General features: G+C 30.6%; 1 protein-coding gene across 1 annotated transcript in view; it reads right to left on the reverse strand.

The window, feature by feature from the left end:
- The window catches only part of LOC123302696 (neuronal acetylcholine receptor subunit alpha-7), a 128,091-nt gene that overhangs the window by 14,057 nt on the left and 88,509 nt on the right, over positions 1–25,525 (reverse strand). The window contains exons 5-6 of the mRNA XM_044885736.1: positions 11,052–11,232; positions 9,716–9,791 (exon numbers count right to left, since the gene is read on the reverse strand). Of these exons, the coding sequence (XP_044741671.1) occupies positions 9,716–9,791; positions 11,052–11,232 (257 nt within the window). The remainder of the gene's footprint in view (positions 1–9,715; positions 9,792–11,051; positions 11,233–25,525) is intronic.

Genomic DNA, 25,525 nt, shown 5'->3' on the forward strand with positions numbered 1-25,525 from the left:
TTACTCTCTAAAGAATTCGGTTTACCTAAAAGTAAAAACCACCACTTTATAGCCTCTATCTCTCTTGATCTCACTTATCCCCCTTCCATAACACTTGAAGGGATTGTTTTACGCAGCTAAAGGATATGCACAGTTTTCAAGTTTTTAAATTTTAAAATAGTCATAATTGATTGAGTATATCAGAAAAGGTGGCTATGATTTGTTTGACATTTGCTATTTTAAATTTTTACAGAAATCTTTAATTTATGGTTCAAAATGATGTTCATTTTGCTCAATCTGTGATCATCATTTTGAACCATAAATTACAGATTTCTGTAAAAATTTTAAATAGTAAATGTGAGATTAAATTAATTTTTTTTTTAAATATCTATATCTTTATAATTTATAGCTCATGTGTTATTCTGATGTATGAGCTATATTGCTGTACAGTTTCATTAAAAACCATTCGTTAGTTTTGGCGTGAGAGCGTAACAAACAAACAAACATCTTTACTTTCACATTTATAATATATAGGGATAACTTTTTAATTTAAAACGTTCATCTGTTTGTCACTATGAATCAGATTGAGGTTTTAATTGAACGTGAAAACTTAGATCGAATTCGATGCCGGTATGAGATGTGTACCTTTGAAACTAACAATACCGTTTGAAGCATTTTCCTTAATTAAATTTATTTATCGAGATTCAAGCATATGTCTACTTTTAAAAGACATTCTGTATAAAATGAACACAGATGATTGAAGGGGATTAATACTGATATGGGTTTATAAGCAATTGTGTCATCATTGTTTCCATATAGCCATACACAAAACTCTATATTATCCATATAACTCGTAAATGTTTTTAAATCAATAATGAATATGGAAAACTCTATGAAAATTATTTTGCTACATAAATAACAGTTTGTATACCTAGAGCTTTATGGTAGAAGGATGTATATGTCTTTTTGCTGATTTTCAAATATTTTGCTAGTGCATTACATACAGTGTGTCGCATTTAAGGTGAAGACACCCTCATATTTTCAGCCCTCATAACACCCTTATGGCATAATAATGCACCAAAGTAAAGCTTAAAGTTTAAAGAATTTATATATATATATAAATACATGTTATCGATCATTATCAAAAAATATTAACGTTCAATCATAATTCACATTTTAATTTCCGTATGTTTCATTATGAGTATGATAACTTTAAAAATCATTAACAGATGTCGTTGACATCGATTAACAAGTTTAATTAATATGTCACAAAAAATTATTTTTATAAAATAGACAATCGACTTCGAAAAGTTTAAAGAACCATAACTCGGCGCTTTAAACCGTTGTCACGTTGCCAAATCTATTATTTTCATTATGATACAGAAGATTTCTAGGGCATAATATGTCGATAATAAAGGAATTACTAATCAAATGAATGATCAAAATACTGTTTATATTTTTTGTAATAGAATTTTATGTATTATTAATTGTTATACAATCAGTTTAATTATTATGATAAATTATGGTTGTGTGTATTAAAATTTGTACGCTACCAATCTTAAGAGGCTAGTTATCATGAGGTTAAAAGACTAAACGTAAACTCAAAATCATACTTTTAAAATAATAAAAAATTTATTAAAAGTTTTATTATAAATAGGGGTGCTTAAACAAAAATAAGATTTTATCAGATATACCCTTATGGCATAAAGCCCTCGATATATTATATAATATGTATTATACACATCTATAGACTGTAAAAGCCATTAACCCCTTAAATATAATACGAATTTATGTGTGATTTTTGGATAACCCTGTCAAACAAAATTTTTTTTAAATAAAATCAATACTAAATATATATAATATGAGGGTTCTATTATTATTATTCTACAATGTGCAAAACCAGGGCTTTGTTGTCTAAAGTTATTGTACATTGAATAAAAATATATAGCAGATGTTTATTGTGAATTTGTTTCTTTTTAATTTTTATGAACGAGAATATATTGAATGCATTTCTTATTTTTAACCCCCAAATTAAAAAAAGAGGTGTTGTAAGTTTGACCGCTATGTGTGTATGTCTGAGTGTTATTCTGTCTGTGGCATTGTAGCGCCTAAACGGATGAACCGATTTTAATTTTTTGGTTTCATTTGAAAGGTAATTTAACGGAAAGTGTTATAAGTGTTTTAAGTGCGAGATAAGAGTTCCGTTCTCGAAAAAACTAAAAATTTGGCGATGATCTTCAAAAACGATTCAGTTTGGAAAAGGCATGACGTATAATTTTAACATATAAATAATTACTCAGTTCATTTCATTTCAAAAGTGAAATGGTAAAATAATAAGGTAATTCAAAACAATAATTCAAAAGAACAAAGTCAACTCAAATATTTCCATTTCAATTAAAATATATCCGAAAATTTTCTCCAAAAAATGATACCTCTCTAAGTACCCTTTTCATCTCATCTAATTTCCTTGACCATCACTTGATTGGTCTAAGAAGGAGAGTTGTATGTTTAAAGTGTTTAATTGTGCGTCTGTGTGTTTCTCAGGGACATCGTAGCCCCTAAACGGTCAAACCGACTTGATTGAGAACATTTTACAGCTTATTAAAATCGGTTTACAAGGAATAAATCGAATTAGTCGGGGGTTTTTTAAATTTTGTAAATTTAACTTGTTTGACTTCTGTATGCCAACCCTGGGAGCTCAGTAGGTTTAGGCGTAACCAATTCCGTTCGCGGTATGCCTTCGGAAGCGGGTTCGATTCCCGCCGTCACAACAAAAATTAATTTAATCAATACTTGTGATTGGCTGGTGTAGTGCACGGTATGTGCATGAAGGAGGTGCACTCAGCCTCTGAAATTGAGGAGCTAATAAACGAAATTACCAGCGGAAAAGGTATAGTAAAACACATATGGTATCACAATGGTCTCTATAGCCTAAGTGTGTCCTTCGTGAACAGCCAATATTATCTAACCTTACTTAGCCTATTCAGTTTTAAGCAAAAAAGTACTCTTGTAAGAAATTGAATGAATATTCTTGAAAAATTAAAAATGATATATTCAATTTTAAGTAAAATTTATTATTTTTCAATCTCTGAGGGAATTCGCTTTGCTAACACAGCTATTCTCAAGGATTTTTTTTTAGATTTTTCAGTGCGATACCATTAACAGACTATTAAATTTTTTTTTTTTAAATTAAAAAACTAAGGGTTTCAAAATTTCGCTTCAGCATAACCCAAAAGTTACTTACACATACAAACTTCCACTTAAAGAAACATTCATCAAATTTTCACTAGCAGAAAATTCACTATTTTAAAATATAAAATATGACCTACTTACAAGCGTTTTAAGCTGAATTTCAATAAAATTTTGTAAGTGAGTATTGGTGACACAAAGTATTTTTCGAGTTTTACATATCTAACTTGAACATTCTTGACTTTGCGTTCATGAATGAAAGCATCTTATATTATACATGTAGAATATACCATGTGTGTTTGTACCATCTAGGTATATACATATGTGTAGTATGACAGAATACATCCGTTTAGTAATGCATCTAAGCGAGAGGTATAATATATATGTGTTGTAAGACTACAGATACGATACGACAGATCTTCTGTTGTATATGCATGCAGAGAGTTAGAGTTTTGATGAACTTAAAAAACTCCCACTCTCCAAGCGTCTTCCAACTAATGTTCAATACATGTATATGTAAAAACTCCCACTCTCCATGCATCTCGCTTAGATGCATTACTAAACGGATGTATTCTGTCATACTACAGATATGTATATGCCTAGATGGTACAAACACACATGGTATAATCAATAAACACTCTGTAGTACGTATGCTTGTTTCAAAGAAAAACAATTCTATTCACATGTATACAGTCAAAACCGTTTATACTGATATTGCTACACTCAAAACAGATGAAATATTGCTGATTTTCAAAAATAAAAAAGTAGCTATGCCAAGTTTAGTCGCCCTATTAGCGCAGTTGGTTATGGCGTAATCAATTCCGTCCGCGGTATGCTTAGGGTAGCGGGTTCGATTCCCTAATCTAACCTAAGGTGCAACTTTTGACTTGTAAAGAATAAAAGTTTTCATATGCGTAGAAAAATCTACAATTTTCTACGCATTTCCGTATTTTTTTTTTTGCATTTTACTCACAAACCTATGTATTTTAAGGAAAAGTATTTAGGGTCAAGGTAGTAGATCGTAAGAGTATCTATTAAGTTGCATATATTTTGCTTTCTTTCGTATAACGTGACTTTCTTACGTACAACTAGCTGTGAACTACCCGATTCGCTGGGCAACTTCAATTTTAAATATAAAGATTATTGTGTTATAACCTTCACTCCATATGCCGTCACTTATCGTTCTTTTGTTCACAATTTCGTCGTTTTCTAAAAACAGCCCATGTACTCACTGATTGTGAAGTTTTCTATACGGGAAATAATTTTTCAAATCGGTTAAGTATGTACCTATTACATTCACCTATATGTTGCAGGTAGTAGCCTACTTCATATCCTCTGTTGCTTTCACCTTTCTAAATGCACATCTATGTGTGTTATTGCGATAATTCCAGTTTCACATTTTGTAATATCTCCGGAATCATTTGCAATTCTTCTATATTTTTATTTTCTGGCCACAAGCTTCTTTACCGACGTCATCATAGAAAAACTTTCTTCACCTATTTTAGCTGCTTTACGATAAAATTTGCACAAATTTTGAGGGTGTCGTTTCTATTAATATCTTATCAAAAGCCTACAAAATAAGTCTCAAGGTTCTAACTTTAAAAATGACGTAATATCCATACAAACTTGCACCCCCTATGTTCTGTCTCAGGGTCTAGACTATCTCTGCACCAATTTTTATTTAAATCGGTTCATTTGTTTAGGCGTGATTGCGTAACACACAGGCAGACATAATTAATTTCGCATTTAGAATACTACTAGCTTGATACCCGCCCGCTTCACTGGGCTTAAAAATAAAAACCAGCGCTTTATAGCCTACACCTCTCTCGATCTTACTCATCCCCCTTCCATAACACTCGCAGAAATTGTTTTACACAGCTAAAATATATCCAGAGTTTTAAATTTTTTTAAATGTAAAATAGTCATAATTCATTGAGTATATTAGAAAAGATGACCATGAATTGTTTGACGTTGACTACTTTACATTTTTACAGAAATCTTTAATTTATGGTTCAAATGATGATCATAGATGGAGTAGTAAAATGTCGTATCAAATTTAATTTTTTTAAAACTATATATTATAGCTGATGTATAAGCTATATTGTTGTACAGTTTCATGAAAATCCAATCGGTAGTTTTTGTGTGAAAGCGTAACAAACAAACAAACATCCTTACTTTCACATTTATAATATATGGTGATAAATTAAGTAAGGATTTTCTGCGTTTTTGCAGTTTTTTTACAATTTATTCAAAAACCTAACATTTTAGAGCAAACACAGGCCAGAAGGGGCATACAGTTGTAGGGCATACAATTTCCTGTCGATTTGTGTACCTACACATGAACTTATTTGTATTTGGATTCAATCGGGATCTTGCCATGTCGTCTTAATAACCGATTAGCCATTAAACATTATGTCGATATAACCGGTTTTCACTGTTTATGATTCAACCCACACTTATTTATACTCTCTCTAGAATAATATGTCTGCCACGTAATTTTGTTATTCCATAGCATGTATTGTATTCAAAATATTTGGCTTGCAAGATAATTCTGGTTTATCGCATTATAATTATAAACAGATAAAAATATGCATTTTAGGGTCTGTGAAAAATGTAAAATTATTTAAACGTTATGAATTTTCCATTAAAATTTGTAGATTTTTTGTCCTATAAACTTCCTTATGGAAAATAGAGCAGCACACGTTCCAGAAAATCTTGAGGACTTCTTGGAAAAGCTTATAAATGGGCCTATATTTGTAGTTTTTTCTTGTTCCAAGAAAAGTCGATTCTAGATATTTCAGTATTATTTTAATTTAAAAAAATGCAAATTTTTGTATTCCTAACTTGAAAATTTGCAGTTCATATTCGTAATTCTAAATTTTGTTGCAACATTTTACGCAAACAAAAGTTGAAAAGAATTTGTTTTTTTTATGATCTTAAAATTAAGGTTATGTTCTTTATTTAACAACTTGAAGATATCATCACAGTATGACGTTTTCAATTTACATTGTACAAATGTAAATAGATAACGTCATTAACGTCATACTGTGACCCTAAGTTGTTAAATAAAGAATATAACCAAAGATTAACTATTTATTGTATATTAAGAGTTTAAATTTTTGATAAGATCGAAAAAAGAGAGTCAGTATTTAATGAAATTGTTTTCAACTCTATAAGTTGCATAAATATGGTACAAGAAAAACATATTTTTGAGCTCAGAAATTTTTGCTGAAAATTTCCTATTCGAATGGTTGTAAAATAGCATATCACTTTCTATCACACGAGGCTTTTGGTGAAAAGTTAAGTATAAAATAACTATTTCAAATAGTATAGATGGCCGAAATATTATTTCTATCTTCATATTCAATTTTATCTGTTTTCGAATAATTGTAAGAATTTTATGGCACGCCATTTTACTATTTAATAGGCTAATTTTTATCGAGAAAAAAATTAATTAATTATTTTTTTTCAATCAGAAATTTTATATTTTATATTTTATATTTTGTAAAATAAATCTTGAGTAAAAGAGAGATTGATATAAGATAAGATGAGAAAAGAGAGATGAGAACTAAAATTATGATGATAACATAATAAAAATGTATTATTATTATGTATCATCATAATAATAATGTATTATTATTATGATGATACATAATAATAAATCAGATAATTTTATTTGAATTAGATTTAAAAAAAAAATGATTTAATTAAAATTATGTACATAATAAAAATGATTGAATTAAAGTTATGTACATAATGGAAATAGAGAATTAAAATTATGTACATAATAAAAATGATTGAATTAAAATTATGTACATAATGAAAATGATTATTATTATGATGATAACATAATAATAATGTATTATTATTACGATCATTTTTTTTCGGACATTAAATAGTAAAATGGCGTGCCATAGAATTTCGTGATTACCAGAGTAAAGGTGAAAGTAAAAAAATATTAACTTCGGTAATTTAAAATAATGATCACAGATGAAGCAGAATGATAATCATTTTTAACCATAAATTAAAGATTTCTGTAAAAATTTAAAATAGCAAATGTCAAACAAATCATGGCCACCTTTTCTGATATACTCAATAAATTATGGCTATTTTACAATTTAAAAAATGGAAAACTGTCAATATCTTTTCGCTGCGTAAAACAATCCCTTCGAGTGTTATGGAACGTTGATAAGTGAGATCAAAAAAGGTGGATTTTATAAAGCGGTAGTTTTTACTTTTAAGCCCAGTGAAACGGGCGGGTATCAAGCTAGTATTTATATGTTTATTTGTCATTAGCTAGAAAGCAAAAATAAATGGTTACCTTTCATTTTATAAATTTATTGTTTCATTATTTCAATTAAACATTCGTTTGTATAGTAAAATATGAAAATAATTCTTACTCAAAATTATTTTAATATGATGCAAATAATAGTTGAACCGTTGAACCTTGAAGCCTGATATTTGTATATTCGTTGAGTGAATAGTGATTGTCAATTAGCTCTTTTCACAACCGCATCCATTAAAAAATTATCAAAAAATTAAAAATATCAAGTGAAAATAAGCAATTGATTGAGTTAGTTGTTAAAATACTCTGTATAGACAATGTTGAATATCAATGCTTGTAAAATTTTTTTATAAATATGAAATTAAGATAAAATGGCAGTCACTTTTTGCTCGAATGGCCTGAAACGAATTTATAAACAAAAAAATTTTTTTCTCGAAAATTGATCCCGTTGGCCCCCTAAATATTATCGGGTGGATTCGATATGAAATCATTAATAAACTCAGTATTTGAAACTGAAAGAACGTGTCTTTCTATCATTTTAAATGAAGTTAGAGGCGTAAAAGATTTTTTTCGAAACAGGGTTATGACACTTTAACTTTTCTAAGAACGTGTCTTTCTATTATTTTAAATGAAGTTAGAGGCGTAAAAGATTTTTTTCGAAACAGGGTTATGACACGCCTGCGTCATTTTAATTTAACATTAAAATCATGAAGGATTAACTTTTCTAAAAACCCGATTTGATAATAGCCCCGAGTATAAGTTGTATTGGGTTTAAAAGTAAGTTGTAGTAGGTTTAAATTTGATAGCTGAAAACGTCCAGTAATTATTACACTGTTCGCCCGCTCGCACTTTCCACTCACTTCCAAACATTCAAAAATGATATTGTTTGTATTTATATACATCTAATTTGATTCATTGTTATGATTCTAAAACATAATAGTAGCACAAAAACACATGTTTAATGCTGTTTGTACAGTTTCGTTTAAATACATACATTCTCATGTTGTTTTTGAAATGTTTTATTTTATTTATAACTAACGGCTACACGCTCGCATCGCCTGACCATTTGTTTATGCAAAATTTGAAGTAGATTGGAACAAGAAATCACGTTGTCCCATACAAACTTTGAATAAAAGTTTCACTTCCTTAGGGTACACTTTCGGATGCTTACGTCACACAAAGTTTCAAATCCCTCCAAGTTTCAGGTCCCTACAATCAGCGGTTTAGGCTGTGCATTGATCCGTCAGTCACTCATTCAGTACAAAGCATTTTATGTTCCAACTAGCTGTTAAACCCGCTTCGCTGGGTTGTTTTTGCACATTTAAATATCAAAATTGTTAAATGAAAGATTTTTTTTTTAATTCTCTCTCTGTGTACGGAAAAGTAAGGGAAAGATCGATAGAAACCCATGGAACATTCCAGAATATTCGAAAAAGTTCTAGAAAATTCGGTAGAAATCCATAGAACATTCCAGAATGTTCGAGAAAATTCTAGAAAATTCGTTAGAAATCCATAGAACATTCCAGAATGTTCGAGAAAATTCTAGAAAATTCATCAGAAACCCATGGAACATTCCAGATTGTTCGAGAAAGTTTGATAAAATTCAATAAAAATCCATACAACATTCGAGAATATTCGAGAAAGTTCTAGAAAATTCGATAGAAATCCATAGAACATTCCAGAATGTTCGAGAAAATTCTAGAAAATTCGATAGAAATCCATGGAACATTCCAAGAATTTTCGAGAAAAATCGAAAGACATTTGCGCCAGTAGTGCCATCTAGTGAAAATTGTACTATTGACAGTGGCGCCATCTATTGAATATTATTAGAACTATTTTAGATCTATTTTCTATGAATTCCTAGATCATTTTTAATTCCACCCCCACCAAACTCCCTTATTCACAATGGGAGCCTAAGGGCTACTCAATGACATAATCCCCTACCGAAGGTCAATGGTTAGTTTTAGGGAAAAGCGGGGACATACAAACAAACACTCTCTTTTTATATATATAGATTATCGAAACTGCTATATTTCTGTCTTCCACACTGAATGTTATATATCACCTTGTATTATTTATACAAAATAAATAGTTATAAACATAGGAGAAATGCATCCCTAGTATTTCATAAATGCTGTACGAGTGGGTTTATTGAATGGATTGGTGGCGCGACTAACGGAAGTAGTAGATAGAAAATTCCAGTTAAAAGAGAGGCGCAACTAACGGAAATACTGATATAATGAGATAGATTTATCAACTTACCTATCAAATCCCATTCACCGTTTGTTATGAAACTACTAATATCACCTCCGGCATCATCTTGTAACTGCAAATCCAGCTATAAACATCAACAAAAATTATTATTTACATTAAAAACAGGCTAAACAGGGTTTTTAGAATTAATTCAACCTATAAATAATTACGGCAATTAGTGTAATTTTCTAGGAATATATTTATTTTGTCATTACATGTCGCTTTTGTTTCTATCAGCAACCATATTAAAACGATAAAAAAGGATGGTTAAAACCAGTTTTAATAGAATTTTTTTCAAAATCAATTTTTTAAAATAATTTTGCTGTAAATGATTTGTCACAACGCGGTTTTCTCTAAATCATGTTTATTTGCATGGGACAGAGATTATCTCTTATACCAACTGTCGGCGCCTTCGAAATGTGGTGCTACCTTCGCATTTTGAGAATCTCGTGGAACACCCAAACATCTAATAGTCATGTGCTCCAATTCAAAGAAAAAGTGTCTGAATTTTCCAAAATTATAAAAAAGCGGCGATTTAGCTACTTTGGTCATTTCATGCGATCGAGAAAGTACGACATTTTATAAACAACACTGATGAGCAGAATACATGCAAAAAGAGTAGTGGACAGGCAAAGAACTGACTAGTTCGACAAACTTTAAGAAAAATTTTCATCGCCTGTCATTACCGAGGAAGCAACTAAAATGTAGCTCAATGCATGTCCGTGGTTTGATATAATCAAATTGTTTCTGTTTTATAAGTTTCTTTAAAACATAATTTATCTCAGACACTTAATATCATTACGAATGATAACTGTCCATTCAATCAAAAAACTTCCATGCAATCAAAATTACTCCGCGTAATTTAGCCAAAAACTATTAGTCGTGTCGTGTGTAAAACATTTAAATGATTTTTTACAGAAATTTTTCTGATGAACGTTTAACTTTAAATAACTCTGAAGCGAACGAAATTTGCTGTCCGATTTTCTCGACGTTATTAGTAATGACAAAATTAAGGTATATATACAAAAATCAGCTTCACCAGTATTTTTTATAGGTTGCATCTATTCTATACCTAAAAGCTTAGGTTGCCATCTCTCTGTTTTTCAGCAGAAGTTTCCAGTTCTCGAAATGTGTCTATAGCCTCCGAATAAGAAGATGAATTCTCCGGATTTAAACAAAAAAATTTGTATTATTATCAAAAAATCTAAAATCACTCCAATCAAATAAGTTTAATGATTGAAAATACGCAAAAACAGTTGTTTACAAGACTGAAAAACAAGAAGAACTTTGGAGTTGGCAACCCTACTAAAGGCACTGGACTAGTAAAATTGTTTAAAAAATATACTTGGAATCCATCGTATGTCCAGCTACCAAATTTCATTTCGCACCGTTGATCATCAAATGGAAACCACGTAATATCAATTTTACACGTACTTTTGAATATCCCAGGTGGTACATACATACAGCTGCCATTGTTTCTTACAACTACATTTGTTGGATACGTTCCATCAAACCCTTCGTCCGCGCTGCAAATTTTTCATAAAAAAAGTCAATTTTAATTTTAAAAAACAAATTACATCAATTTTAAAAAAAAAAAAAAAAATTAACTACCGACATAAATTACAAATAATTCATCCAACTTTGAAGATTTAGTCTCGTTAGGATTTCCTCGGGGCGGGGTAATAATCGTTTGAGAAATGGTCCATACTCAATGAGAAGTGTTTAGTGTTCTCTAGGATCAAAAGAGTTACTATTTCAACAACAACCCTGGAACTTTTTTCAGCAGTCCGGAGTGTCTTTTTTGGGTTTAAGCTAATAAATTGCTTTGTCTTCATAACGCATGCTTCAAGATAATAATAGATTCAGGCTTTTTATACTTCAACGTATAAAATGATTTTTGTGAACTATTCGCCATTATCCAAAATAGCATTTTCCTGTTTGATTACGGAAACCTGAAACCTATACTCTTACGTATATACAGACGAATATGCATTATAATTTGGTAGCTATGAGGGTTCAAAACTGGATGAATCTTTTGTATTGATCCTGTTTTTCAATTTTTAGCTCATTTCAGGCTAAGACCTAGATGACCATATAATTACCAAAACTGAATTTCATAAAACTTTATTGGCGTTTTAATGACATAAAACTCTAAAGTTTTGTTCTATCTCTAACGGTTTACAAGATGGATTCTACGGACCCAAGTTCCAATTGACCTATGTTGCTCATTTACGAACTAGACCTCACTTTTTACGTCCTGAGTGTATTAATTTCAGCTCGATATCTATCTTCGTTTTTGAGTTATCGTACTGGCAGTATTTCGGTTTTGAGTTATTTGAGGTATCATAACTCTAAGTTCTGAAATTATCTGCATTTTCAGACGTAAAAATTATTCTGTATACCACACAAAAGTGTATAATAAGAATATCGAACTGCAGTTTAATGAATCAATTATATAGTCCTTTTACCGTATTGGTTTTCGAAATGGTGTAGGTAGATATTCATAAAAATACTGAAACGAGCAAAGTATAGAAAACTAGCTGATTTTTCGTTGCTTTGACGACGTGTATATTTTATATATACAACCTCCAGATATGCATTCTAAGATGCTTATTTATTTTATAAAAAGCTATTTATACATAGGTAATAGAAAACGGAAATTTAAAGAAGCACAAGCCGTGATGAATATGACCTTTGAATGCCAAACCAATGGCTTTATAATGGTTTGTGATCGGTTTATATAGTAAATTGTGGTCCCTCTAATAGAAATTTGAAATGCTTAATAGTGGAATATACAGCCAGAAGTTCACAATCATGGCAACTATATTTTATTTGAGCTGGTTTAAGCCTATTAGAAAAAAATCCCAAAGGCTGTAATTTATTGTTGATTGTTTGATGAACTACCCCTCCTACGGCGAAATTTTATAATTTTTATTTTATATTCGCAAGAGGAGACATCGGTGCATATAAAAATTTGGTGGTTTGTAGTAAATGTTCAAAACTGCATCTCATATTTTTTTGGGGAGATTTCGCTCTACCCCCACCCCAAAGTTATAGATATATGTATACATACATATAGTAAAACTGTTCATATAACTGTAACTTAAAAAATATTTACCTGATTTTAATAAAACTAATACCAAAAGTAGGTTTTAATACTTCTTAATAAACCCCCGCTATATTGGGGGAAAGGGGTGTAAAGAATAAATACATTTTAAAAAAATTTAAAAAGGTCACACATTTTTATTAATATTCTCTTTTTAATCCATATAACAGCATTTTTTTTTTCTTAATTTTATTCCAGTAAAGGTATAGCTTTTGTAAAACGCCTTGATTAGTAAATAAATAAATAAATGAAACTAAGAACTTAAAATATTAAAAATTAAAAAAAAAAAAATTATATTTTACATAGATATATGATATAACGAAATTTCATACCTCGATTGAGTTGAATCAAAAGGTAGGAAATTATTGTCGTGTTTTTAATATAATGTTATCCGTCGATTTTATATCATATTGATAGAGAAAATTTATATTTCCAGTAGATATATCTAATGTAGTATAGTAACTACCATAGTATACCTTGTTTGTAACAACGATCGCATATATATCGAGGGCTTCATTCTATAAGAACATATCCGCCAATTTTGAGATATTTTTCCAGTGGATTCGATTTGTTAAGTAAATCATTGTGTCAATTATTAAAGAAATAGATTAAATATTTACCCAGACATAGAGTGTTAATCTTGGAGCGTATGGCTTTTATGATATAATTTTACCAAGGCAAAAGGGTGTAGGTAATTATCGAATTATCTAATCAACTAATAACATATAGACTCTCTTGGACTTAAGGTAGTATGGATCGTCAACAGACCATATTTTTTTCAAATTTTAAATAGCGTACAAAATTTAATACACACATTACCATAATATATCATAATAATTCAACTGATTTTATAACAATTAATGATACATAAAATTCTAATACAAAAAAAATAAATTGTATTTTGACCATTCATTTGATTAGTTATTGTAGTTATAATTCCTATATTATCGACATATTTTATTCTAGAAATCTGCCTTATCATAATGAAAATAAAAGATTTGGCAACGTTACAACGGTTTAAAGCGCCGAGTTATGGTTCTTTAAACTTTTCGAAGTCGATTGTCTATTTTATAAAAATAATTTTTTGTGACATATTAAATAAACTTGTTAATCGATGTCAACGATATCTGTTAATGATTTTTAAAGTTTTCATAATCATAATGAAACATACGGAAATTATAATGTGGAATTATGATTAATCGTTAATATTTTTTGATAATGATCGATAACATGTATTCATTTTTGTATATATAAAAATTCTTTAAACTTTAAACTTTTTTTTGATGCCTTATTATGTGAACACAGTTTTTTGTAAATATGATAATTTTGGTCTTGTATAAAGAAGAACGCACAGGATCCCATTGAGTCAATGTAAAAACTACGATTTTTAATTTTCAATATTTCATTAAAAAAGTCGATAAGGCATCCTCAAACTTGAATAAAACATTATTTAGATGCTTATATAATAAAAGGCTAACTGTTCTAAGTTTATTTTTATATTTTACCCATTCTACCTTAATCCTATACATAAACCTTACAACTCTAAATCGAATAAGTGATATTTTTTTGCTTGATTGTACGTTTTCATAATCAAAATTTAAAGAGGGGGGGATTGAAAATTTTTTTTTTTTTTTTTTTTGTTATTTTAACCGAGATGATCCGATTATAATAACTTCTATTTATCATTTTTTACATTAACGGGAATGGAAGTGAAAAATTGACAAAACTATACGGTTGTCGTGAAAAGCAGTGTATTGGAGTTTACACTCTTATGGCATGAAGCCCACTATATTGTTATGTTTAGCTATGAGTGCATGTATAGTATTATCCATATACTGATAATGATACAAATGTGTAGTTTTCATACTCCGTAGGCTATAATCTCGACATAAAATAAAACCACACATTTTTTCGTTAACTCGTTAACTTTCTTGATTAAATACAACGATTTTTTTTTCCAATTTTTGACTTCTGAGCCAATCGAAGAAGCTAGGAAATAAATTCTCAATAAAAAGATCAAATACAAAAACTTGTCCTACACTTATAATAAAATTATTTTTTATTATTTTAATTATTTATTGTATTTAGTATGTACTACCAAAAGCCTAATATAAATTCATCATTTTGAACCATAAATTAAAGATTTCTGTAAAAATTTAAAATAGTTAATGTCAAACAATTCATGGCCATCTTTTCTGATATACTTAATGTATTTTACACTTTAAGAAATTGAAAACTACATATATTGTGTAAAACAATCGGTTCGAGTGTTATGAAAGGGGGATAAGTGAGATAAAGAGAGGTGGAGGCTATAAAGTGGTGATTTTTATTTTTAAGCCCAGTGAACCCGCCCGTATCAAGCTAGTTCTATATATGTCTAGTTAGTAGTTTAAAATACTAATATCATTCGTATTTCTTTACCGATTTTAATTTTTATTTTAGCTTTTATACCACTTTTACGGTATTTTCATAAAATTAAGAAATACGAAAAATAATTTCATTAATATCAGTGTTTATGCACATATTTTTACACTCAACGTTCCTTTCACAGATCTTAAAAGAAAAATGAAAACTTTTTTGTCTCCCTCGTTTTGGTAATAACTTGAGTTAAATTTTCAAAAAGTTGAAAGTAGATACTTTCGATTGAGCTGTATACGATCAAGACCGAATCAATTTTCGCGAAGATACGGATATCTGAAATTACGACTGTTTTTTTTTTTTTTTTTTTTAAATTTTTTGTGATGAAATTTTTTGCCGATGAGTGTATTGCTATACATATAATGATAATGGAACATACTAAACATTATATAATTACATATCCTGATGTAATTATATATATTATGTTTATGTAACAACACATAACCATTGTAAGCTTTTAATATCCAATTTGTGCCAAATTCATTTAGTTTTTGTTAGAATAAATTTTCGGGTATCGTGAATTTTTCTATGGACAAAGTATATATTTTTACAGTATTTTGGTCGTAAACCCACTTTTCTAAAGAATTTGATGAAAATAAAATATAGTACATATAAAATAAACAAGTGAAAACAAACAATTTACTAAGTTAACTGTTGAAATACCTTGTATAGAAAGTGTTCAATGACAGTGCTTAATAAAAATAATAATAATTAAGCCTATTAACTATTGAGTTCACTGCAGGGCAAAAGCCTCCCCCAAATCCCTCCACTTGTTACGATCAGTTGCGAGTCTTTTCGACATTCCTCCTGAGTAGCTTGCAAGACTATCCCTCCATCGCTTAATCTGGCGTCCCTTCCTTCTTTGCAATTGTATGGCGTCCCTTTTGTGGTGCGCACTGTCCAGCGATCGCCTACCAGTCTTGCTATGTGCCCAGGCCATTTCCACTTTAGTTTGTTTTGGTTTTGTTACGTATAGTTAAAGATCTTATTTTGTCCCTTAGTTTTATTTGGCACATGCTCCTCTCCATGCTTCGCTGGTAGATTCTAAGTTTTTTAAAGTCAGAGGTATTGTATGCTAGGGTCTGAGCGCCGTATGTGAGGATTGGAAGAATGTAACTGTCAAATGCTTTGCGTTTCAGAGCCAAAGATAATTGCTCTTGAAAATGTACTTTAAGGACAAATACTTCGCCACGCATTAGTTTTTCTTTGCTGAGCCTCCATAGATGTGCTATTCTTGAAAGATACAAGCTGTGTTAAGACTGTTAAGTATTTGTAGCTGGTTGCATTTTCGATTATTTGACCATTGTGGGTGATAATTGAGTATTCTCCTGTATTGGACATTATCTTAGCCTTCTCGATATTTATAGTAGCCCGACTCGATTACTATAGTAATGACAGTGCATGCATTATTTTAAGCAAATTAGGAAAGTAAAAACAAACACAACTATAGTTTTTGTTTTGGTATTCAATAATTTTACAAGAATCTCTCACAAGATCAGCTTTCGGATACCTGTAAATTTTCAACTCCTTATCTCTTATAATTTTGGTGAAAATGGGCACTAAAGTTTTGTCCTCATTTGATCCCTTACAGGTAACCATGATATTTACGAAAAAATATTTCAAACAAAAGTTGTTTATTTTTGTAAAGGAAAGAATTTTTTACATTTAAATTTTTGTTTTATCTTTTACGGCTTCCAAGATGGGTAGTGTTCCTGAGTACGCTATAAAAATTGCACCTTGATATTTCTGTTCGTTTTTGAGTTATCGTGATGACAGACAGACAGATAGACAACCGGAAATGGAATAGCTACCTGATTTTATGAACACCTACACTCGCTTTTTGTTTGTTTCATTAATATTTCTAAGCAATACAAACTTGGAACTAAAATTAGTATGCCTTGATATATCAAAAATAATTTTTGCATTTTTTCTAAAAATTAAGATGAGACTGTGATCTCGAAACAATTGTTCCAAACAAATAATTTAAAATTAAGAAGAGGCTGTTGATCTCGAAACAATTGTTCCAAAGCAATAATTTAAAATCAAGAAGAGGCTGTGATCTCGAAACAATTGTCGCAAATAAATAATTTTACGAAAATTTGAATAATTTGTTTTTTATTTTACATTTAAAATATTTTTATTTCATCAAATTCTTACGAAAAGTGGATTCTCATACAAAAATGTATTTAGATAAGGGCTAATAAATTTTGGGGATGGCAAAAATAATTTGTTTACATACTAAAAAATGAAAAAATTAAAGTTTTATCTAAAAAATTGAGCAGTTTTATCTAAAAAATTGAGCAGTTAATTTTTTAAGAGACTTGATAAAAATTAAGGTAATATTTAAATATTAAAATTGATCTAACTATATTATTAAAATCTTCAGAAGTTAATAATATAGAATTATATTTAATAATAATTATATAGAATTCACAAGAAACAGTGCGGTACGACTATTTTTATTTATGCTTGCTTCGAAGTGCATAGCAGAACGTTCTATATGTATCACAATTAACTTGATTAAATTCATTAGCTTTTAATTATAAATTGTATAAACTCAGTAATAAATGTTTTATTTAATTAAATGCATGTATTTTGATATTTTAAAATCAAGGCCAATAAGGCGATATTTAAATATCCCCTATGTATACCTTTTAGCTGCGTAAAATAATCTCTTCAAGTGTTATGGAAGGGAGATAAGTGAGATCAAGAGAGGTGGGTGCCCGCCAGTGAAGCGGGCGGGTATCAAGGTAGTACAGTAGAATCTCGATAACTTAAACCTCGGTAACATAAAAACCTCTGTTACTTCAAAAAAGACTATGTTCCCTTCCCATCAGGGCCCAAAACCTCTATAAATTAAAATACGCAACCTCTATAACTTAAATAAATAATCTCTGTATAGGTCCTCAGTAACTACATAGAAACATGTACATACCTCTATATTAACTAGCGTACATAGAAACATGTACATACCTCTATATTAACCTTTACCTAACATAGACACTTGATAACTTAAAACCTCTATAACTTAAAATATTTTGTGTTTCCCGGTTGGACTTTAACTTATCGAGATTCTACTGTATTTAATTAAATGAAGAATTAGAAAAATTTAGAAATAATATCAAATGGGTAAATAGACGTTATTTTTATTTAAATATTACTGTATATAATATTTCATCATTCATTATCAAGATCGTTTTTCTAAAAACACTTTTTCAAACACTAAATTGTATGTTTACACCTGTAAACCGACCAACTTTACGAAAAAATCAAACAATCCAGTTTTTTGTGAAAAGAAAAAACCGGTATGTAAAAAACATTTCATTCAAGTTAAAATGACATTTTAACAGTCCAGAAAAAAATGCATTTTAGAAGCTTTTAGTTAGTTTCACTTATTCGTCGTTTGTAATGGCCGTATAAAATCTTGCAAGTTAAATTTAACCCACGTAATCCTAGTTTCCGATTGAGCTGAAATTTTGCATGCATGTATAAATCGGTTAACAATGTATTTTTATGGTAGGTATGACCCGATTTTATCTAAGCGTTATATCTTTTAAAAAATTTTAATTAAAAGATGTAGGAAACTTTTAGATTTAAAAGTTATAACCTTTTATAGCTTAAAAAAATTATTAGAAGCGATAACGATCAAAAAGCCAATAAATACGGATACGGAAGCCGATCAATAGTTAGTGATACTTTACAAAAAAGATGAAATTTAATTATCTACAATAAAGGTTATTACAATTTTTTTCCTGAATTGCACGGTTACGCAGATAAGAAACAAAACGGTTTTTCTCAAAATGGAGACACTTCCGCCCTCAAAATTTGTAAAGATTTAGTGATTTTACAATGAGTACGTGTTACTAAACATATTTCTTGTAATTTAACTCCTGCAATTTAGTGCATAATGGACAAGAGTAATGCACTTATCTATTACTTGTATTATATAATACGACCACCTCAAGAGAATCATATCCTTTCAAAAAAACAAAAGTTTTCTAAATCGATCCATAATTGGAAGAGAAACCGTAACAGTTAATAGGATTTGAATGCGAAGTAATGAAGTTCGAAAAATTTGGACAGTAAATCGGATTTGAATGCCATTTTCGGCATTCGATTTGTTAGAGGAAATTTTGTGACCTAAATTGATTTATAATATGCAATTCGTATAAATAACATGAATTTTATAATTGCATTTTAAATTAACCGTAAAAATACTAAATTCACAATTCGGTTCCCAGTGATGAAAATGATTCCAAATTTGTTACTCGGGGGTTCTAGAGGTCGCTGAACACAAATATCACTGAACGGTATCACTTTCGTCTCTTGGAGTTTAAGAGAAATTCGTTATATAATTGGTTCAACCTTGTTACTCGGGGGTTTTGGGGCAGCAATATCGCGACAGGGTTAATCTCCGAGGTACCTGGTGTCCAGGGTATCTTATGTACTTTGGATATACCGGGCACCAGGTTTCGGTGACAAATTCTGTCAAGATATTCGTGTTCAGCGACCCTAAAAACCCCCGAATAACGAGTTTGGACCGATTATATCACGAATTTCCCGAAAACTCCAGGAGACGACGTGCATACCGTTTACCCTAGGCATCAGTTCCCTCGGAGGCCTATTTTGATGCGATATTCGTGTTTAACGACCCAAAAAATCCGCGAGTAACAAGTGCAATTATAAAATACATATTATTTATGCAAATTGCATATTTTTAATTTCTTATAAATCAATTTAGGTCACAAAATTTCCTGCAATCAAATCCGACTTACTGTTCAAATTTTTCTTGACCGTTTTTAATTAGTGTTTCGTTTCTGCGACTATCGATGAACAAACATAAAAAATACAATCGAACATAAAAACTCCTCCTTTTGTGAATTCGATACATAAAAATTGACATAAATTTTAAGAGCATGGTGACATGGTGGCATCGTATGTCAAATAACTCATTTAGGTTAGGTGAGGTCAGAGTGGCTCTCCTGGGGTGGGGCTTAGACCATAGGGTCCGTTGTGATACCGAAAAAGTATTGGTCCATCCCCGGCCACTACTACATGAACCATTTGGAGCTGTTGAAAAACAGCAGGAGAGCTTTGATGTCGACGGACTCCAGGTCGGAGAGGTCGTCAAAGAGAGGCGGGCTCAAGTAAGTCCAACTCCTCATGGAAAGAACTGGGCAGTGACAGAGAAGGCGGGACATAGTGTCCTCCTCCTCACCACTGTGACAGCTCCTGCAGTAGTCTTGATACACTGCCAGGCCCAGGCGTTCAGCATGCCTGCCGCCCAACTAGTGTCCTGTAATAGCCGCAACAACTTTGCGAACAAAAGCCCTTGAAAGTGATCTTTCTGTGACTATGGGTGAACAAACATAAAAAATACATCCAGTCGAACATAAAACCTCCCCCTTTTGTGAATTCGATACATAAAAATTGACATAAATGAAGAACATGGTGACATGGTGGCATCGTATGTCAAATAACTCATTTAAGTTGATTGATTATATAAACAATTCATTTATTTTATGGAATATAATCAAATCAGCACACTACCAGTAACAGTAACAGTAACATATAATATCATTTGATTCGGAATAATTGGTTTTTCAATTTGAAAGGTATTACCAGAATTATATTAAATGAGATTTACTAGGCATTTATTATTACTAATAAGCATATACCTACATACATTTCCACTACTCTACTTAAAATTGGCTTAAATTAACGAAATAAAACAAGAATGGAATGAGAATAGGATCTCTGTGAATGGGAGACAGGATAACAAACTGAACACCTCTAGAACTGACAAAATCAATTCCGTAAACTGGGTAACTAAAAAAAATATGTACTATTGTGTGCAAAAAATAAGGTGACATTGTATTTATTTTGAAAATTCTTTATTTATTCTTCCAATTCAATTTCATCCCTTGAAATGATGCATAACGTTCAAATAATATTCCTTGTTGACTGTTTGGCCGGGCGGAAGGAATTCATAATGCACAACAAACGCGCGTAGTTTAAATTCAAATGTCACCTTATTTTTTGGACACAGTATTATATAATACGTGAAGAATGTAAAATATCATAAAAATAATTTCAGATACTTGAGTCTACTAGGGAACAAACTAGGACCCGGTTTAGCTATTTAGTCTTTCCAGGCAAAAATAATATTTGCCGCTCTTTATACTCACACCATATACAGGATGTCTTTATTTTAAGTTGACACATGCTTGAAACTCGATATATCAATTTAATCGAGGCAAATGCTTCAAAAAAAAAAATATATATTTGTTCCAAAGGGACACATGTTATATCTTCATCGAATTCGACCTAAGTTTTCAGAATCAATTAAAACCTCAATCTGATTCATAACTGACAATCATTAGATGAACACATTAAATTAGAAAGTTGTTCTTTATAAATATGCATACCTTTTTCGTTTTGAAAATTTTTTTGTAAATCGAATAGTTTAGACAGTAATTGATAGCAAAAATCAAGCTTTGTGTTCGTTTGCTCATTCAATTTGAACAAAAATGGTTTTTATAGAGAAACGAAACACTTTAGTTGGATTTTTTTAAAATTTTTTTCGAATAGCACCTAGAATTCACACGAACAACTATACGAAATAACAATTTTGATACAAAAAAACATATTTGGGTAAAACTTTTTAGTCCGCTCTTGTCTAAACTGTACGATTTGCGGAAAAATGTTTCTAATAAAAAATGTTACTTTTTTAATCCATAACAACTTTCTAACTTAAAGAGTTCATCTATCTTTTGCCAATTAAAAATAGAGTGAGCATGAAAACCTAGGTCAAGTTTAATGCCTGCGTAAGATATGCCAACTTAAAAAGGCCACCCTATATACAAGGATATGTAATTATATGTATACAGTTTCGCCTAAATAGATAGATTCTAAAAATGTTTTATTTTATTTAAAAATTATATTGAATTATTATCCATACAGTTTTGCCGCTCCGGGCGGTTAACTGGCTCACCCCCTCCCTGAATCGGGTACTGAACCGAATACAATAAGAAGTTTCTATTTTTGCAAAATTGAAAGTTGGAGTGAAAGATAAAAGAAAGCACAATATTTCAAAAGTTAACACTCAAAAATAGATTGGCTATTGATGTGGAAGATCTATTTAATGAGTTGGGATTGTTGCCTTTATTTTTCACTAGCAGTTACTCGACCACTTGGTTGGGCAATTTCAAATTTAAAAGCAAAGACTACTGCGTTACAGCCTTCATTTCCTTTGCTCTCACTTGAGCCCTTTGTTGTTCTCAATTTCATAGGTTTTAATTTTTTTGTACGGAACCCTAATTTTTTTTAAATTAATACAGCTCATGTTACTCGTTGATAATGTAGCTTTATATTTATAGTAATTTTTAAAATCGGTCCAGTAGTTTTTGAGTTTATCCATTAGGGACGAAGTAACCGATTCCACCCACATCATAAATAATTGAATTGTATATTGGATGTAGTTTAAAATAAAATAAATAAAGATTAAAAAAATAATGATGTAGGTGGCCTCTGTTATAGGTAGATATATGAAAAACGGAAGTCAAGCCCCATTATTTTAGTTATTTATTATTTATTTATATTATTACAAATAAACAAATAATCAAATGTTTCCTGTTTATATTATTAGTTTAGATAAGACATTGTATAAATAAAACTTATTAAAACAATTTAAATTTGTTTAATTCCAAATAAATTGCTCATTTTCAAGAATTTAATAATATTATTAGTTGAAACATATACCAGCGCATCCATTCAATCACAAAATCTATTTTATAAAAAATAGAACCAACTTCAAAAAAAATGCACAATAAAACGAACTAGCATCAATTAATTTTTTTTAATTAATTACGTTTTGAAGTCGGCAACATTCATATTCTTAACTGAAAAATATCGATTTAAAATAATTATCTCCTGTCTACGGACACAGTTTTTTATGTTCTCCGTATTTAATAGCACGGGATAAGCATTTATTGTACTAAAAAGTAGAAAATATGATTCTTATGGATAACTCGTACATGACTATTTGTAAAAGCTGAACGCGCTTGATTTAACACCAAGAATAATGCGAAGGGCCTCAAGCTTTTACAAAATATCGATGAAATGACCCAAGGAAAAAATTATTTCCTGCTTCTTAGTACAATAAAACCAATTTTTTTAAGTTTCTATTTAAAACTTACAGGTGAAAACAAACAATTGACTAAGTTAACTTTCAACAGTTAACTTTACCCTATTTAGAAAGTGTTGAGTATCAGTGCTTGCATTGTTTTTTATTAATTAGAAAAATTTAAAAAACCAAAACAATTATTATATTATTTGATTGGCTTCCGAAAAAATTTCGAAAGTATTTTTTAGAATTTTTTTCGTTTTCCGAAATTTTTTCACAAGATCACTAGTTCAAGCTACCTGTAAATTTCCAACTCCCTAGCTTTCCTGTTTTTTTGAGAAAAGGAACATGGTAGTTTTTTTCCTTATTTGCGCGATCACGAGTTAACAATGATGTGTACGAAAAAATGTAAAAAAAAAGTCGTTTATTTTTTAGTAAGGAACATTTTTATATTAAAACTTTTATTCTGTTTTTAACTGTTTGCTAAAAGAGTCTTACGGATCCAAGATCTGTGTTGTTCATTAACGAACTTTTTTTTACATCCTGACCATGCTAAAAAATTTCAGCTCTATATCTCTTTCGAGTTAGGCATATTAAGCATTGCTCCTAGGGGAAAACGGTAGATGATATGTTTTCATAGATTTCTCCAAAACTAGTCGGTGGAAATCAAGTAAAAAACTATTTAAATTAAAGTGAAAACCCTAATAAATTATTAAAAACAAAAAAGCCCGTTGTGCCCGACTAATTAAAGATGTATGAGCACAATAGTGGGAAGTCAATTTTGAAAATTTTAACCTTTTTATGACATCTAAGGGGGTTTTAAAGTTGATGATCTTGACTTTATGACCAAATTGATTCATTTTTCACCCACCTTCCTCTGTTAGCTTACACAAGTTGACCCCCGAAGCAAAAGTAGAATTTTTTTGAAAATTTAAGGCTTTTTAAGGCATGTGAATGGTATAAATTATTTAGCGTGTCTAATTATGTAAGTCAAAAGAGAGGGGGTAGAAAATTGAATCAATTTGATCATAAATTTAAGATTAGAAAATTAAAAAACCCTCCTTAGATGCCTCAAAAATGCTTATATTTTCAAAAAAATGGTATTATTTATTTAGGAGGTCTACTTATGTGGGCTAAAATAGTGGCGGGGGGGGGGGGAACAAATTAAACAATTTGACTAAGAATTCGAGATCAGCGGACGCAAAAACCCCCCTTTACGGCTTTAAAAGTCTTAACTTGAAAAAAAAATGGTCTATTTCATTTTCAGAGTCTTTCAAACCCCCGAAAGGGAGGAGTAGGTTCATAAAGCAGTTTATTAATAAAAATATCTCAAATTTCGGGTTACTTTAGCATTTTGACCTTTTTAAAATCTTTTAAAAGTTATCTGATTTACTTTACGATATAAACCCTCTTTATCCCAATCGCGAGGGGGTTATAACTGAAAAGTTCTGTTAAATCCATATAGCCTTTTTTAGAGTAATTTTCTGAAGTCAATTCATAAAACTGTAAGTCAATACACTCAGCCAACTATTTTTTCGTATATATCAAAAAAATGTATGTTCGTTTATTGTACTATCTAGTAAATTTCAAGAACTATGTCTTAACTTGATGGAGGGAGGAACGTACGTGTGGTACTACAAGACAGATATGGTCGTACCATCGTAGGCGTTCCGAAGATCTTATATCTACTTCCAACGGCCTCGATTAGCAAAGTTGTTGCGGCTTTTACAGTTGGGTGGCAGGCACGACTACTCCTGCAGGCACGACTACTGCAGGAGTTGTCACAGTGGTGAGCAAGAGGAGACAATGTCTCATCTTCTCTGTCATTGCCCAGCTCTTGCCATGAGCAGATGGACTTACTTGGGCCAGCCTCTCTTTGACGACCTCTCCGACCTAAAACGTCCGTCGACGTCAAAGCACTTCTGCTGTAGGTTCATGGAGTAGTGGCCGGGGATGGGCCAACCCTCTTTCGGTATCACAATGGACTCTATGGTCTAAGTGTTTCCCACCACCACAGGACAGCCACTCTAACCTAACCTAACCTAACCATGTCTCAATTCAAAGTCAACAAAAATTCATCCTTACATCGTTTAGACGGTTAACAATGGTTCTTAGAATTAGGTCTACTTTTTATTGTATAATAACATCGTTAGAACATCAATGTTTGTTT

This window comes from Chrysoperla carnea, chromosome X (genome assembly GCF_905475395.1).
Source record: "Chrysoperla carnea chromosome X, inChrCarn1.1, whole genome shotgun sequence".
Lineage (NCBI taxonomy): Eukaryota > Metazoa > Arthropoda > Insecta > Neuroptera > Chrysopidae > Chrysoperla > Chrysoperla carnea.